The sequence below is a fragment of the Penicillium malachiteum genome (assembly GCF_028827825.1).
Source record: "Penicillium malachiteum strain IBT 17515 chromosome Unknown utg000005l:1.0-9002435.0:326005.0-9005861.0, whole genome shotgun sequence".
Classification (NCBI taxonomy): domain Eukaryota; kingdom Fungi; phylum Ascomycota; class Eurotiomycetes; order Eurotiales; family Aspergillaceae; genus Penicillium; species Penicillium malachiteum.
Window position 1 is genome coordinate 8,251,489 of NW_026643099.1, and position 13,491 is coordinate 8,264,979.

The 13,491-nt window shown below is 46.6% G+C and overlaps 5 protein-coding genes across 5 annotated transcripts; 2 read left to right on the forward strand and 3 right to left on the reverse strand.

Annotated features, from left to right (window-relative positions):
* Positions 1-2,927: 2,927 nt before the first annotated feature.
* Positions 2,928-3,545, forward strand: N7483_013072 (NUDIX hydrolase; the record flags this gene model as incomplete). The annotated part of the gene is made up of 1 exon (XM_057096499.1): positions 2,928-3,545. The coding sequence occupies one exon, from the start codon at positions 2,928-2,930 to the stop codon at positions 3,543-3,545; it is 618 nt and encodes a 205-aa protein (XP_056942470.1).
* A 235-nt stretch (positions 3,546-3,780) lies between these two features.
* Positions 3,781-5,247, reverse strand: N7483_013073 (putative dipeptidase; the record flags this gene model as incomplete). The annotated part of the gene is made up of 3 exons (XM_057096500.1): positions 3,781-4,694; positions 4,751-4,963; positions 5,022-5,247. 3 exons carry the CDS (start codon positions 5,245-5,247, stop codon positions 3,781-3,783), a joined length of 1,353 nt encoding a protein of 450 aa, XP_056942471.1.
* Positions 5,248-5,638: 391 nt separating this feature from the next.
* Positions 5,639-8,050, forward strand: N7483_013074 (flavodoxin and radical SAM domain protein; the record flags this gene model as incomplete). The annotated part of the gene is made up of 2 exons (XM_057096501.1): positions 5,639-5,654; positions 5,751-8,050. The coding sequence occupies 2 exons, from the start codon at positions 5,639-5,641 to the stop codon at positions 8,048-8,050; spliced, it is 2,316 nt and encodes a 771-aa protein (XP_056942472.1).
* Positions 8,051-10,376: 2,326 nt separating this feature from the next.
* Positions 10,377-12,137, reverse strand: N7483_013075 (uncharacterized protein; the record flags this gene model as incomplete). Its single annotated transcript, XM_057096502.1, has 1 exon — positions 10,377-12,137. The coding sequence occupies one exon, from the start codon at positions 12,135-12,137 to the stop codon at positions 10,377-10,379; it is 1,761 nt and encodes a 586-aa protein (XP_056942473.1).
* A 1,112-nt stretch (positions 12,138-13,249) lies between these two features.
* On the reverse strand, positions 13,250-13,468 carry N7483_013076 (uncharacterized protein; the record flags this gene model as incomplete). Its single annotated transcript, XM_057096503.1, has 1 exon — positions 13,250-13,468. The coding sequence occupies one exon, from the start codon at positions 13,466-13,468 to the stop codon at positions 13,250-13,252; it is 219 nt and encodes a 72-aa protein (XP_056942474.1).
* Positions 13,469-13,491: the final 23 nt, after the last annotated feature.

Sequence of the window (13,491 nt, forward strand, 5' to 3'; positions counted from 1 at the left end):
AAAACAAGAGCTCACTGTCAAATGGTCTTCCATAAGCTTCATCATAAGAAGCTTCCAAAACAAAAGCTCCCCTCAAAAGAGCTCGGAACAACCTCCCACAACCATGCTTCTTTCAAAACAAGCCCTCGTGAAAACCAAAAAAAAGAAAAAAGAAAATCTTCATGCAAGACTCCTCTAAAAAGGGTATTCCACGCACTTCATCAAAACAAAATCTGCAGTCAAAAGACATTGGAACAAGCCTTCAAAAAACCCCAAAATAAAAAAAAAAGCCTTCAATGAAACATCTGCACAATCGGCACAGCAACTCGAGACTCCTCGCGAATCTAAATAAACCCTCCGAACCGAACAATGACGACTCCACCTCTATGACCGTGGCGGGTGCCAATGGAACTTCAAGACAATCAGCCTTGCTCTGACATAACTGACCTCGAGCTTTATACTTTGGCGGGTTTCATTGGCACTTCAGGACAATCGGCATAGAGTGCTTGGCATCAACTCCGAATACATTCTGCTTGCATCACTTGTTACACCGGTGACATCTGACCGCGCGAACTGAGAAATTAGGAGCTGTCGCTGTGGCGGGCTTCGGTGAAGCCTCAGGACAATCAGCACAGCGGGGATTGTGGGTGTGGAGGATACAAGAATTGGAACTCAGGATGCTGTGGTCGTGGCGAGTTGCGGCGTCAACTTCAGGGCAATCGGCACAGCGGGGATCATGGGCGTGGAGGAACTCAGAACCACTTGACAATTGCTGAAGCTTGTCAAATCATGTCTACTGCCACTTTTTTATTCCACCTGTAACAGCTTCAATGAATCCTTTTAATTCACATTCACACCATTGGCCTGGCCAAGCAAAACTTTGTAGATCAACTGGGGTGTATTTAGTAACGTGATGTAGATCTGCGGTCCCACTACTTTAACATTGGCCCTCATGTACGGAGGTCGGTCCGGAAAGTTCTCGCCAGAAATTATAATTTCTTTTTCTCACACTAGGCTATATACAGTAAATATTGAAATATATCGCGTAATCAAGATGTATATAAAACGGAAATATATAGTACTGAAATATAATAACAGCTTGAAACAGTAAATATTCACATATCTTCCCATATATCGCTGTCGCTGTCGCTGTCGCTGTCGCTGTCGTTGCCGCTGCCGCTGTTATAGGCGTTATCACCTAACCCGCTAGGGGCTACTTCACCTAATTTATCACGCCCCTCACCGTATTCGTTGCCCCCTTCTAGTCTAATGACTTGCTGTATATGCCATGGTATACGTTCAATCCAAGCTTGAATTTGCGCCTGTGGTAGATCACGCCACGCAGCCTCCCATACTTTAATCCCTTCTTTACGCGATTTAGGTGCTCCTTTTCGCGTAGTGTATCTCTTCATCCAAGGCCATGCAGGTTCAATCATATTTAGATCAGGCGAATTTCCAGGCCAGATCATTCGTTGGACCCCCATTATATCAAATATTCGCTGTTGGTAGTGATGTGAATGGGCTGGTGCTTTATCCTCTTGAACTATTGTTTTCGTTCGAATTCGAGCACATTCTTGGGCGAATGGAAGTAGTTTTGGGGCTAAAATCACGGTGTTGTATCGGTACCAATCGATTCCACCTTTCGAATTGCGTGCAAGCTTTCCATTCTTCTGAGTCCATCTCCACTGAGGTTGTCTTCCAGGCTTATTGCGTAGCCCTAATCGCTGTATACCTGAATTAAGCTCCCATTCTGCACGCATAATAGGCTCTAATTCAGTATTCCATTCGGCGATTTGGTGTTCTGCTTCACGCTTTTGGGCTGTAGTTTCAGGTACCCAACAATGACAGGGGCCCTTCTGATCATAAGAAAAAGCACCCCAAAACATGAACTCAGAGGCCCCCTTCCAACGTTCTCGAATACAGCTTCGGACGAACCGCTCACTAGAAGTACGCCATACACGATATCCACCCCGACGGTGTAATAAAACAACCGCAGTTTCATCAGTCCAAATCACATTCTTCCAGTCTTCTATAGTCCAATGGGCGTGTTTTAAACACCATTCAAGACGTTGTTTTTTCTGCTCAGCGGCAAGCCCAGGCTTACGTGTAGGCTTTGTTTTTCGTAGGCCAATTTTTCGTAGTACATGCCAAACTGTTGTTTTTGATATATTAATCCCTAATTATAGAAGAAATATTAGAGGAAATAACATATCAAGTAACATATGAGATAACATATCAAATAACACACCAAGTAACACATCAAATATTATACTAAATAACATATTAAATAACACACTAAATAAAATATCAAATCTTAGAATAACTAACCTGATTCACTGCGTAGCTCTGCAGCTAGCTGTTCACATGTTTTCTCACGCCCATAGCGGTCTACACGGATTTTCGCCCCAAGTGTGGTTTTAAGCTCATCTGTTTGCTTAGATGGACGCCCAGAACGTGCTTTATCAGCTAACATTTCATCTGATATATTGAATGGTCGCTGATTCGGCTGAAAACCTCGTTCGAGTGCACGGTTCCATATGTCTCCTATAGTACGCCGTGGAATATTCATAAATTCACTGATCTCCTTAGGGGCATGTCCTTGGGCCCTTAGGTATACAATGACAGCACGTTGCGCAATATTGGTCTTCATTGTAGCTGTATAGGTGGGACAAAAGTGTAGCTGTGTAGGTGGGATAAAAGTGTGAAGGGGTGTACGGACTGTAGGCGGGGTAAAAGATAAAGATCTACGTGTCCACGGGTGTTATAAGCAATATTTAGCCTAGTACGTAACACGGCAATACATCCAATATACAGCAGGCTATACACCTGACATACAGGGCCGGTAATATATCAAGAAAAAGAAATTATAATTTCTGGCGAGAACTTTCCGGACCGACCTCCGTACCATCCCACGGATTCCCACCACAACTCCTAAACCAACATCAACAATGGCTGCTCCCTATACAGTCGCACCACAACTGGAATACTTCAACATTTCTATAGAAGAATTTGCCGCAGCCCGTCCAGAATTCGACAGCTTTGCCACTGGTGCCTATATTTTCTTCTACGATGCATCCAACACGGGTTCTTGCCCACGCATCTTGCTACTCCAACGAGCACTGACCGACTCCATGCCTGGAATGTGGGAAGGACCCGGCGGGGCATGTGAGCCAGACGAGGATAAGACAATTCTCGATGGAGTCGCACGCGAAGTGCTTGAGGAATCAGGACTACATGTATCACGGTTTGTGGAACTAGTCTCTGCTGATGGCTGGACGCATAAACGACGACGCGATGGAGTGACTATTCGAATTGCGAAGTACTCCTTCATTGTCGAGGTTCATGAATCTTTGCGTCATGATACATCTACTGGTACTTCGCTGATAGTTCCTTACGATGAAATTCCTGTTCGATTGGAGGAGAGTGAGCATCAGGCGTTTGGGTGGGCGGCTGAAGAGGATGTTCGGGTGTCCATGCAGCCGAACTCGGGCAAAGGCTTGTTTCCCACGGGCGGTCAACAGGGTCCTAATATTCTGAGTGCCTTTGAATTATTCACGAGTCATTGATTAAAAAGGGCCATTTTTGTCTATATAATGCCCTTCTACGAAATATCAATTTGCTGGCTTGGATTTTGTGAACCGAGATTGATAGTAGCAACGACTGTCTACTCATTTATCAAGGTTGGTGCGCAACAACTGAGCCGTCTGAGCAGCGTTCAATGTTAAGAAAATCATACTACTTCCTGTGCTCTATCAAGATATTTCATGCAATCTGTTTATATAGCATCGCCTTTGGCGTCATTCACAAGTCATCCTCCACTGGAAGTGCACCATCTGCTTGCATCTCCAAAGCAACTTGATCAACTTCTCTCCACACACGTAGCAGATTACCACCAGCCACCTTAGCCGCATCCTCGTCACTCAATCCACGGCGAAGGAGTTCCGCAATGAGATCCGGGAACTTTGACACATCGTCGAGGCCCCGGGGTACGGTGGAGATCCCGTCAAAATCACTACCCAATCCCACATGATCAAAACCTGCAACAGTTCCGATATGCATGATATGGTCTGCAACATGTTCGAGGGTAGCGTGCTCCGGATCGGTATCAGGCAGACCATCAGCACGGCCCGAGGCCACGCAGGAGATAAAGTCAGGTGAGAAATTGACCATAACAATGGAGTTCCTCTCTCGGACCAATTCCAAAACATCATCGGGGACATTACGAGGATGCGGGCACAGTGCATAGGCCGAGCTGTGACTGAAGATAATTGGAGCCTTGCTGCCTGTCCATTCGGTCTTTCCAGCGCCCAGCACATCGCGCATGGTATCCACGCTAACATGTGCGAGATCCACAATCATTCCTAGGCGGTTCATTTCAAAGATCAAGTCCTGCCCCGCGGGACTGACGCCATGCCAAAGCGGATCGGACTTTTTAACACCTCCACCTGGTAGTTCGACGACCGCGGCATCCGCATAGCGGTTATGGCAGTTATGTGTCAGGGTTGCGTAAGAGACGCCAAGCTCATAGAAGATACGCAAATGAGACAATGAGTTACCGATTGAGTGTAGTCCCTCAATTCCGAGCGGAGAAATGATCTTTCCCTCCTGGAAGGCACTTAGAGCGGTGGTACCATTAGGTGGTGTTGAGAAAACATCCGGGAAAGTTTGCTGCACTCGAGACATCAGATCGACCTGTTCCATTGTCTCCCGCACACCTGGAGTCTCATTGTTAATAAGGTATTTCTGTGGACAAACCATTGACAATACTTACTTGGCGCATAAGTCTCGTCCGAAAAGTCCGTCCAATTTGTCGGGCAGGGCACATAAACACTCCAAAAACTACCGCCAACATGACCTGCGTTCAGGCGAGGTAGATCAACATGGTAAGGAAGTTTACCGTTGAGAAACTCTTCAGTAAAGTTGTTGCCATGGATGTGATTCTTAAAGATCGATCTTATCATGATCGGGAAGTCATCGTGACCATCTGAACCACCCTTGCGTCAGCCACGTTCTTATAATAATTGGATTCCTATGCATCCTACCAATCAATGGGGTGTAAGTCAGAATTTTGTGCACTCTCTCTTCAATGCTGAGGGTACGATGCACATGGTGGTGACAGTGCGGCCTCAGGAACCAGCCCCCAGCAATAACGCCGAGGAGCAAGATCCAGTATCGCGACCAACTTGAGGGCTTCGGTTTCTCAATGATCAGACCCTCTGGATCCTGATCCAGGATCTGATAATGGTTCTTCAGTGATACCTTCTCCATGATTCCTTGTCTGGGGAAGTTGTCAAGAGGAAAGAGCCGTTAGGGGAGAGATAACTAATACCGATAACCCCGATGTTGTCATATTACCCCATGATAAGACCACTTACATATGCCAGTCGAGTTTGAAATTCATATGAAGTCTGAAAATTACCTGAGACAATTTGAATTTTTGATTCATTTTATTTATTTTTTCATTATAAGTTCTCAATTCCCTATAACGAGGATCAAATGAAGGGTTTCCATAGTATGAGCAATATGATGCCAATATCTGCACGCTCATTGCTCCGCTCGATCCACTTTTTTTCTTCCCCGATTCTGGTTTTTAACCCCTCGATCCCGGTTCTTTTCACATCACCGTGACCCTGTTGTTTATATAGATATGGGGGATTCAATGGGAATAGTTGGAGGTGAGTGTGATGTTATTATGGGCTTTCTTTTCCGGCTCCTACAAGTCTAGTCTCGAGTCTCCACTTATCATGCAGTTCATGCTAACATACCAACAGGCTTGGTTGCCGTGTGGCACGCCTATCGCCTTCCTCTCATCATTGCCCTATTCGGAGTTTATCTCTCCATTCGACTCTCTCGCGCCTTTTCTTCCAAATCCAAGACCCCAGCCTCTGTCTCCGTACCATCCTCCCCACGTAGCCAGTCTCCCGAGACAAGCGTGAAACTCCAGCCCGTGACGGAGAAAAAAACCGCCGTTCCCGTGAAAGAAATCTCTAAGCCTGTGCGCGCTGATGGCGCTGCTAAGGCGACATCCGGTCCCAAGCGTGTTCAGGGAAAGAAGCCTGCAAAGACAATTGGGGGTCGCCGTGGCTCCAGCGAAGAAGCGCAGCCAATTACCCACATTCAACCAATCATTTTCTTCGCATCCTTGACTACCACTACCGAACGTTATGCCAATACCCTACTGGAGGATCTGCGAGCTGCTGCACAGCGTCAGGCCAATTTGGAAAGCCTGGATCGCAGCATCCTGCCCCCACAAATTCATGACATCTCGTACATCGACTTTGACGACTTCTTTATCTCTGCCCCGAAACCACCACCCACATCTCCTGGAACACGCTATGTTTACTGCATCTTGGTCCCGACTTACAACATCGATACTGTGATTAACACCTTCTTGGGACATTTGGATGAAACACACAACGATTTCCGAATCGATACGGCACCGCTTTCTCAGTTGCTTGGTTACTCGGTCTTTGGATTTGGCGATAAGGAAGAATGGCCAACTGAGGAAGAAGGATTCTGCACACAAGCCAAGGAAGTTGACCGCTGGATGTCAAAGCTCACTGGTCGCAAGCGCGCGTTCCCATTGGGGATGGGTGATGTCAAGAGTGATGCTGAAAACGCCCTGAAAGAATGGTCTACTGGGCTTTACGACACTTTATCGGATATTTTGGAAACCGGTGGCCTGGGAGAGGGTGTTCCAGGAAGTGGCGATGCGGTTGAGAGTGACGATGAAGATTTGGATGATGAAGAAAATGAGAAGAAAAACTCCCAGTCAATGGTCGACCTCGAGGATATTAAGATGAATGGAGACTCCGCTGCCCCGATCCCTGTTGATTTCACCACTGTCGGCAAGGTGGTTTCCTCGCAGGATACTGCCAAGGAGATGGTTCCCAAAACCTCACCGACATACGCTTCTCTGACCAAACAAGGATATACTATTGTGGGTTCCCACTCTGGCGTGAAGATTTGCCGATGGACCAAGTCTGCTCTGCGTGGACGAGGTTCCTGTTATAAATACTCTTTCTATGGAATCCGATCCCACCTGTGCATGGAGGCAACTCCTTCTCTCTCTTGCAGCAACAAGTGCATTTTCTGCTGGCGCCACGGCACGAACCCAGTTGGAACAACCTGGCGATGGAAAGTGGACTCACCCGAGCTGATCTTCCAAGGTGTGAAGGAGGGTCATTACAAGAAGATCAAGATGCTGAAGGGTGTTCCTGGTGTTCGTGCGGAGCGATTCGCCGAAGCCATGCGTATTCGTCACTGTGCCTTGAGTCTGGTCGGCGAGCCCATTTTCTACCCACACATCAACCGTTTCTTGCAGATGCTTCACGCCGAACACATCTCTAGTTTCCTGGTTTGCAATGCCCAGCATCCGGATCAGCTGGAAGCTCTGGAACGTGTCACTCAACTTTACGTCTCTATCGACGCAAGCAACCGGGAAAGTCTGCGCAAGATCGATCGTCCCTTACATCGCGATTTCTGGGAGCGATTCCAGCGTTGTCTTGACATTCTGCGCGAGAAGCGCCACGTCCAGCGAACCGTTTTCCGATTGACACTCGTCAAGGGTTTCAACGTGGATGACGAGGTGATCGGATACGCAGATCTTGTTGAAAAGGCTCTGCCATGCTTAATCGAGGTCAAGGGTGTTACATACTGCGGTACTAGCACAAGTGCAGGTGCCGGTTTGACCATGCAGAACGTGCCATTCTACGAAGAGATCGCCTCTTTCGTAGTTGCACTGAATGCAGAGCTGGAACATCGGGGTCTGGGTTATGGTATTGCTGCAGAGCATGCTCACAGCTGTTGTGTGCTGCTCGCCTCGAACCGCTTCCACGTGAACGGCAAATGGCACACTCGCATTGACTATGAGCGCTTCTTCCAGCTTTTGGAGAAGGAGAAGGCTGACGGTACCTCCTTTACACCAGAGGATTACATGCGTGAGACTGAGGAGTGGGCACTTTGGGGTAATGGTGGATTCAACCCGGAGGATGAGCGTGTGCATCGGAAGGGAAAGAACAAAACAAAGGCCGTTGAGGCTGCTCCTGCAAAGATTGAGGAGATTTTTTGAAACAGCTCATGATTTACGAGTTATGTTGCCCCTTCCCGAATATCTCGGACGACACTTCGCATTAGTGCGAGCAATTTTGGACAGATCCATGACCGATGCAATTTTTCATGCGGTCGCTACTTGATCTAACTTTGGTTTATTGGAGTTTGGAGTCCAAAAATGATATATCACGCTTTGCTATCGGATCTTTTGTGGAAATCTTATGCCATGTTACGCATTTGGTCGCTGAATTTTTGACGAATATTGGTTGAAAACAAATCAAGTATATAAGTGGATATCTAAATTAGAGTCATTCAAATGCTATTGAGATAAGTTCGTCAGTGCGCATATGTATACTCTGTGCTAGGGAGCACTCCAGGGCTGCAGCCAGACCCCGTATGTATAGTTAAGAAAGATTCCGCCTTCCTAATTGGGAAGAGAAACACTCAAGCTTTGGATACAAACTCGTTTTAGGGGGTCTTACCGCCCATGAATTAGTACATTCTGCCGTTTTTTGCCTTCGATCGGAGGCTTCAGAGATATATATCCAGGTTACTAGGGCTACCCTCCATCCAATATACCGAGATGGGCAAAAAAAAATGACTCGGACATAATACTAGGTAGTACATACAAAAAATGCCAAAAAACACCTGAGCTTGGAAACCTCACCATTTCCAACATTGAAATTGTTTTACAGTTTAGCGATTTCCAAATTATCGGGGGTCTATCTGTAGTCAACTGCCAGTGGTAGGGAGTACACCCATAAAATAAGAATGGTCCATGGATTGTTTCTCGATTTGGCTTTAAACACACAGCCTCAGAAGTGTAAAAAGTCCCCGATGACATAACCGGTTCCATAACTCAGTTGGTTAGAGTGTCATGCTAATAACGTGAAAGTCGAGGGTTCGACCCCCTCTGGGACCATTCTTTTTGCCCTTCTGAAGTTCATTAAATTTTTTTATTTTTTATTTTTATTTTTTTTTTTGCTGGAGTCATTGTAGTACTGCTGTTTAACCATATCTCTAGATTTATGAGTGCTACTAGAGAGGTTTAGTGCCTGGCCAATGCATGTGTTAACGAACAGCGGCATAGGCCAATCAAGAGCAGGATATCGTAAGCAAGGGATGATGTAAGGGATGGTGTAACATGTGACCTGGCTCCCGCACCCCGTGACCTCTGAGAAGGTATAAAGGCCACCTTCTCCCGCCTCCCTTCCACTCCTTTTTTCTTTCTTCTTCATACTTACCTTGTTTGGGTGGCTGCGATCATGAAGGCGGCTCACCACAGATTGGTCCCTGCATTGCACAGCGCGGCGGAACAGTTTGTTCAACGGCCTTCGGGTCATTGACAGGCGGATTTTTTGGCACTCTCCATCACTGGAACCTTTCTTTTCATCATTCTTTGGGCCAGTGGCCCAAGTATGGAGAAGAGAACCGGAGTCATCATACATAGTTTCATCCTAAATTTAAGACACATGTCCTCCGTAGTTGTAATTACCCATGTGATATCTGTTAGATGATACACATCACCACCTATCGTCTTGAACCCTTGAGCTTCTCATGCCCCCATGTCCCGTATGTCCTCCTCGGTGGTTGATCTGGACTCCGCCCCACTTTTCCTCCACTTGATGTCCTTTTGTTCTATTGGGATGTCAATGAGATGCTAGCAGTTGAACATGTGGGTTTGACATTAAATGCATGTGAAGCTAAAGCAACTTGAATGTTCTGGGCAATGTGTGAGAATTACTGACTGGATAAACCGACATGATTCGAGTGGCTAGCTAAAAGTTTTTGAATATACCTGCCAGCGCCCGGGTGTGCGCCGGGAGAGTAGTGAATTTGTCTAATACGGATTTTTGGCAAAGCTACGACACTACTAGTACTTCCTGCACCGAATGATGCCTTTTGGACTAAACATTTGAATTTCCTCCTGTAATATAAATTCTGAACGGAAATTGGACAAGACAAACACCTGGGTTCAAGTTTGCCCCCGTGGGATATAGACATGCAAGGGCACGAACTTGAACTCAAGTACTTCTTACCATTTATTTATTTGTGGGACTTGAAAGAAGAAATCCGGGATCCTGGGCCTAAATGCATGGCAAAGGCTTTTTTATAACTATTTCAAATGAAGATGCCCCGAAAATTATGAGAGGAATTGGCAAGAAAACACGCTCTTCATGAAAAGAGGTACATGTAAACCACGCATCCAGAATGTGTGAGCGGAGCCCAAGTTACAATCATTCCCGGAGTTGTTCGAGAATACAATGTTATTGATGATCAGTTCGTTCGCTATAATAGATTTCCCACACGTTACCAGTTTGTCCATTCCGAGCTTCCTGCGGTGCTCACTGGTTTCCCCCCGAAGGTGGATGTAAGCGTAGGAATTCAGGATCCTGCATAGCTTGTTGCATGAAATAGTTAAGAAGTCCTTCAGGCATCGGGCCGTTGGGGCCGCGTATAACTCCATCTCGTGTAGCTCTGCTCCCGCCTCGTCCAGCTCTGCCCCGACGCGCAGCCCTCAATGCATCCATGAACGGATCTTTAATTTGGTTTCCCTCCGAATCATAGGCAACGTCGTCATCAAACCCATCAAACCCATCTATCGCATGTTCATCATCGTCATCGTCGTCCTCATCCTCATCCTCCCAACCTTCCTCATCGTCATCATCATCACCATAGCCACCCATGAGCTCATCCATATCAGGCATTTCAAAGGGCGCAATAAAAAAATCCACATTGGTGCCTTTGAATAGATCCACAAGAGACTGATGAGCTTGCTCTGGCGTTTGACCATCTGGAATGCTCTGGCCAGGTAGCAGGATAGGTTGTGTAATATCAACAGCAAGCATCCTAAACTCGACAAAGTCAGGGTACAGACCCTTCCTGCAATCCCTCGCGATATTTCTGACAAGGTCGATGACAGAAGAGTTACAGTCCGTGATGTAGAGTCTCTTAAGCGTTGCTGGAAATTGAGGGTGGACTGGAACTATCGCTTGTTGAAGACGAATATCGTTCAATGCCGAAAACTCACGCAGAGATCCAATCTTAGCACGGCTGGAAACGAACCGCTGCCAATCCTGCAAGTCATACACTCCTCTAGCAAATTCTATACGTAAATGCTCAAGGGTCTCTTTATGCGGCAAGAGAGCTTGATAGGCCTCAGCAGCGTTGAACACCGATCCTCCGTTAGGATGGTTAATCCATTCTTCATGGGCTTTAAAGTTATCGAGCAAGAACACCTTTAGCTTTTTACATGCACCTGCGAGTCTACTAAGGGACACGGCGTCAATCACAGAATCGCGGAAAACGAGCTCTTCTATGTTGAAGGTCTTAGGTTCCCATGATGGGCATGTCCGACTCTGAAGATCGCCATTCTCAAACATGACAATTTTCAGGTTAGGCAGGGCAAAAAACTCATTATAAGATGCGTAATCGTAGCCATCGGCTGGCTTCTGGCCTTCCAGACCAAGCTTTTCAAGCATGCGCAAAAATGAAGGGTTTCGTCGAAAGAGTTCTGGGAAAGGGTTCACAGATGATATGGTGCCGGGCATAACGACGCGACGAAGGTTGGGGGTTTTATTGAAGACCAAAGCAGCCCAAACAGGGATGTCGCTGTATTTGTCGCAGTTTTGCACAGCGGAAATCCATTTGTCTTCCTCAGCGCCGAGACTAAGAGCTTGGATTGCTGTCGTGAGACGCTGAATTTGGTCTTCAGAGATTTCGAGATCGTCTTCGTCGGCGATTTCGGGATTAAACAAAATCGGGCCCGAAATGGTGAAATCTTGAACGAATTGACCAAGCTCTGGATAACGATAGAGGTTATCTGCAATGCGGACGGTTTCCTCAATGTCACCAAGAGTACCTTCATCGACAAAGTTTGACCACAGAAGCGGTTGGGCAATAGCAAGGAACTGCTTCGAAACTAGACACATATTGTATAGAGACTCAGGACTTTCATGATCATATGCATCTTCAAGATCGGGACCCGTTCCCAACTGCCCAGTGCGGAATTGATTCCAGACCTCCCATTGGGGCGACGCACGCGGGACAAAGGTAGACAGAATCTGCCTATGGAGCTCAGCGGGAAGGTCTTGCAGACTAGGCATTGTTGGCGATGAGATGTACACAGAAACCAGTGCAGACACTGGAAAAGGGGGATGGAGAGGATGAAGCAAGTTCCCAGACGTGTCCAGCGCGACACGTCAAATTACCAAAAAGGGAAACTAGGGCATGACGATTAGGGCTTTTCTTCTTATCCATCAGGAGCTGACAGGCGTCAACAAAGCATAATTATACCTTAAAAACAAGATCGAAATCGAAATGGATAAAATAAAATAGGTAAAATAAGATAGAAAGCAGCAAAAACGAGATCAAATCTTCTCCGTCACTTAAAAAAAAGTATGTACAGCAGCAAGGGTTTGCATGTGGTACCCCACCATACTATGTACTAACCTGCCGGCAGTCGTATAACCACATAACTACTGATCATGGCAAAGCCTAATCACCATGTGCTGCATAATTCATCAAACCCGGGGAAAATGTCAAAGAAAACCGGATTTTCTGCATCCAAATACATCCAAGACACGTCGTCCATGCCAGCAAATAAACCCATTGTTTCCGAACAAGACTCAGCCGGTAAATGATCAGAAGTGGGGGTCGCGGGCGCATTCCCTGGCCTACGGTTGACTGGCAATGCATCATTTCTTTCCATGTAATTGTCACTCTCCTGAGTTGATCGGTTCAATCGAAGAATATCAAGACGTGGCAGCTTATCAAGCGCCCCCGAGATTCTCTTTGCTAGGACAGCCATCGCATCAGCAGAACGCCATTTTTGGCGCAGCTTTTGCAAAATATCGCATCCGACATCAAAGTCTTTGTGAGCATCCTCTTGGTCTCTAGAAAGACGACTATATCGTAGTTGCTGATAAGACACAGAAAGTGCCAGCGAAGCCGCATATACGACGATAGGAAGCGGACACAAAGTGTTCATTCTAATCGGATCCTCCATATAGCGAATGACTTGAGTTGCTGCAAGCTGTTGTCGCAGCCTTGAGAACGTAGGCGTAGGCAACCTTTTGATCGTTCTGAGGCGGTGCGCGAGGATCGAGGTTGCGAGGTAGAAGAGGTGTAAGGTAGCTTGAAGGGGGGAAAGAACCAGTAAGTTAGAATAAGCAAATTTCCTACCTGAGTATACATACTCAGCAGGGACAGTTTATGATCAAACACCAATCGTTGATCCTGGAAGATCCCATGCGTCCATTTCATCCATAATTTGCTCAAAGCTAGGGAAACCGGAATCCCAGCCAGATAAGCCCTTTTCAATATTAGGGCGATAAAGCCCAATGACCTTGTTCAACATTTTAGCCACTCGAAACCAAACATTGAAGGCAACGAAACCAGACTCTTCGGGTAATAGGTCAGACACTGCAATGTCCATATCGGCTATGAAACAGGGTCTCG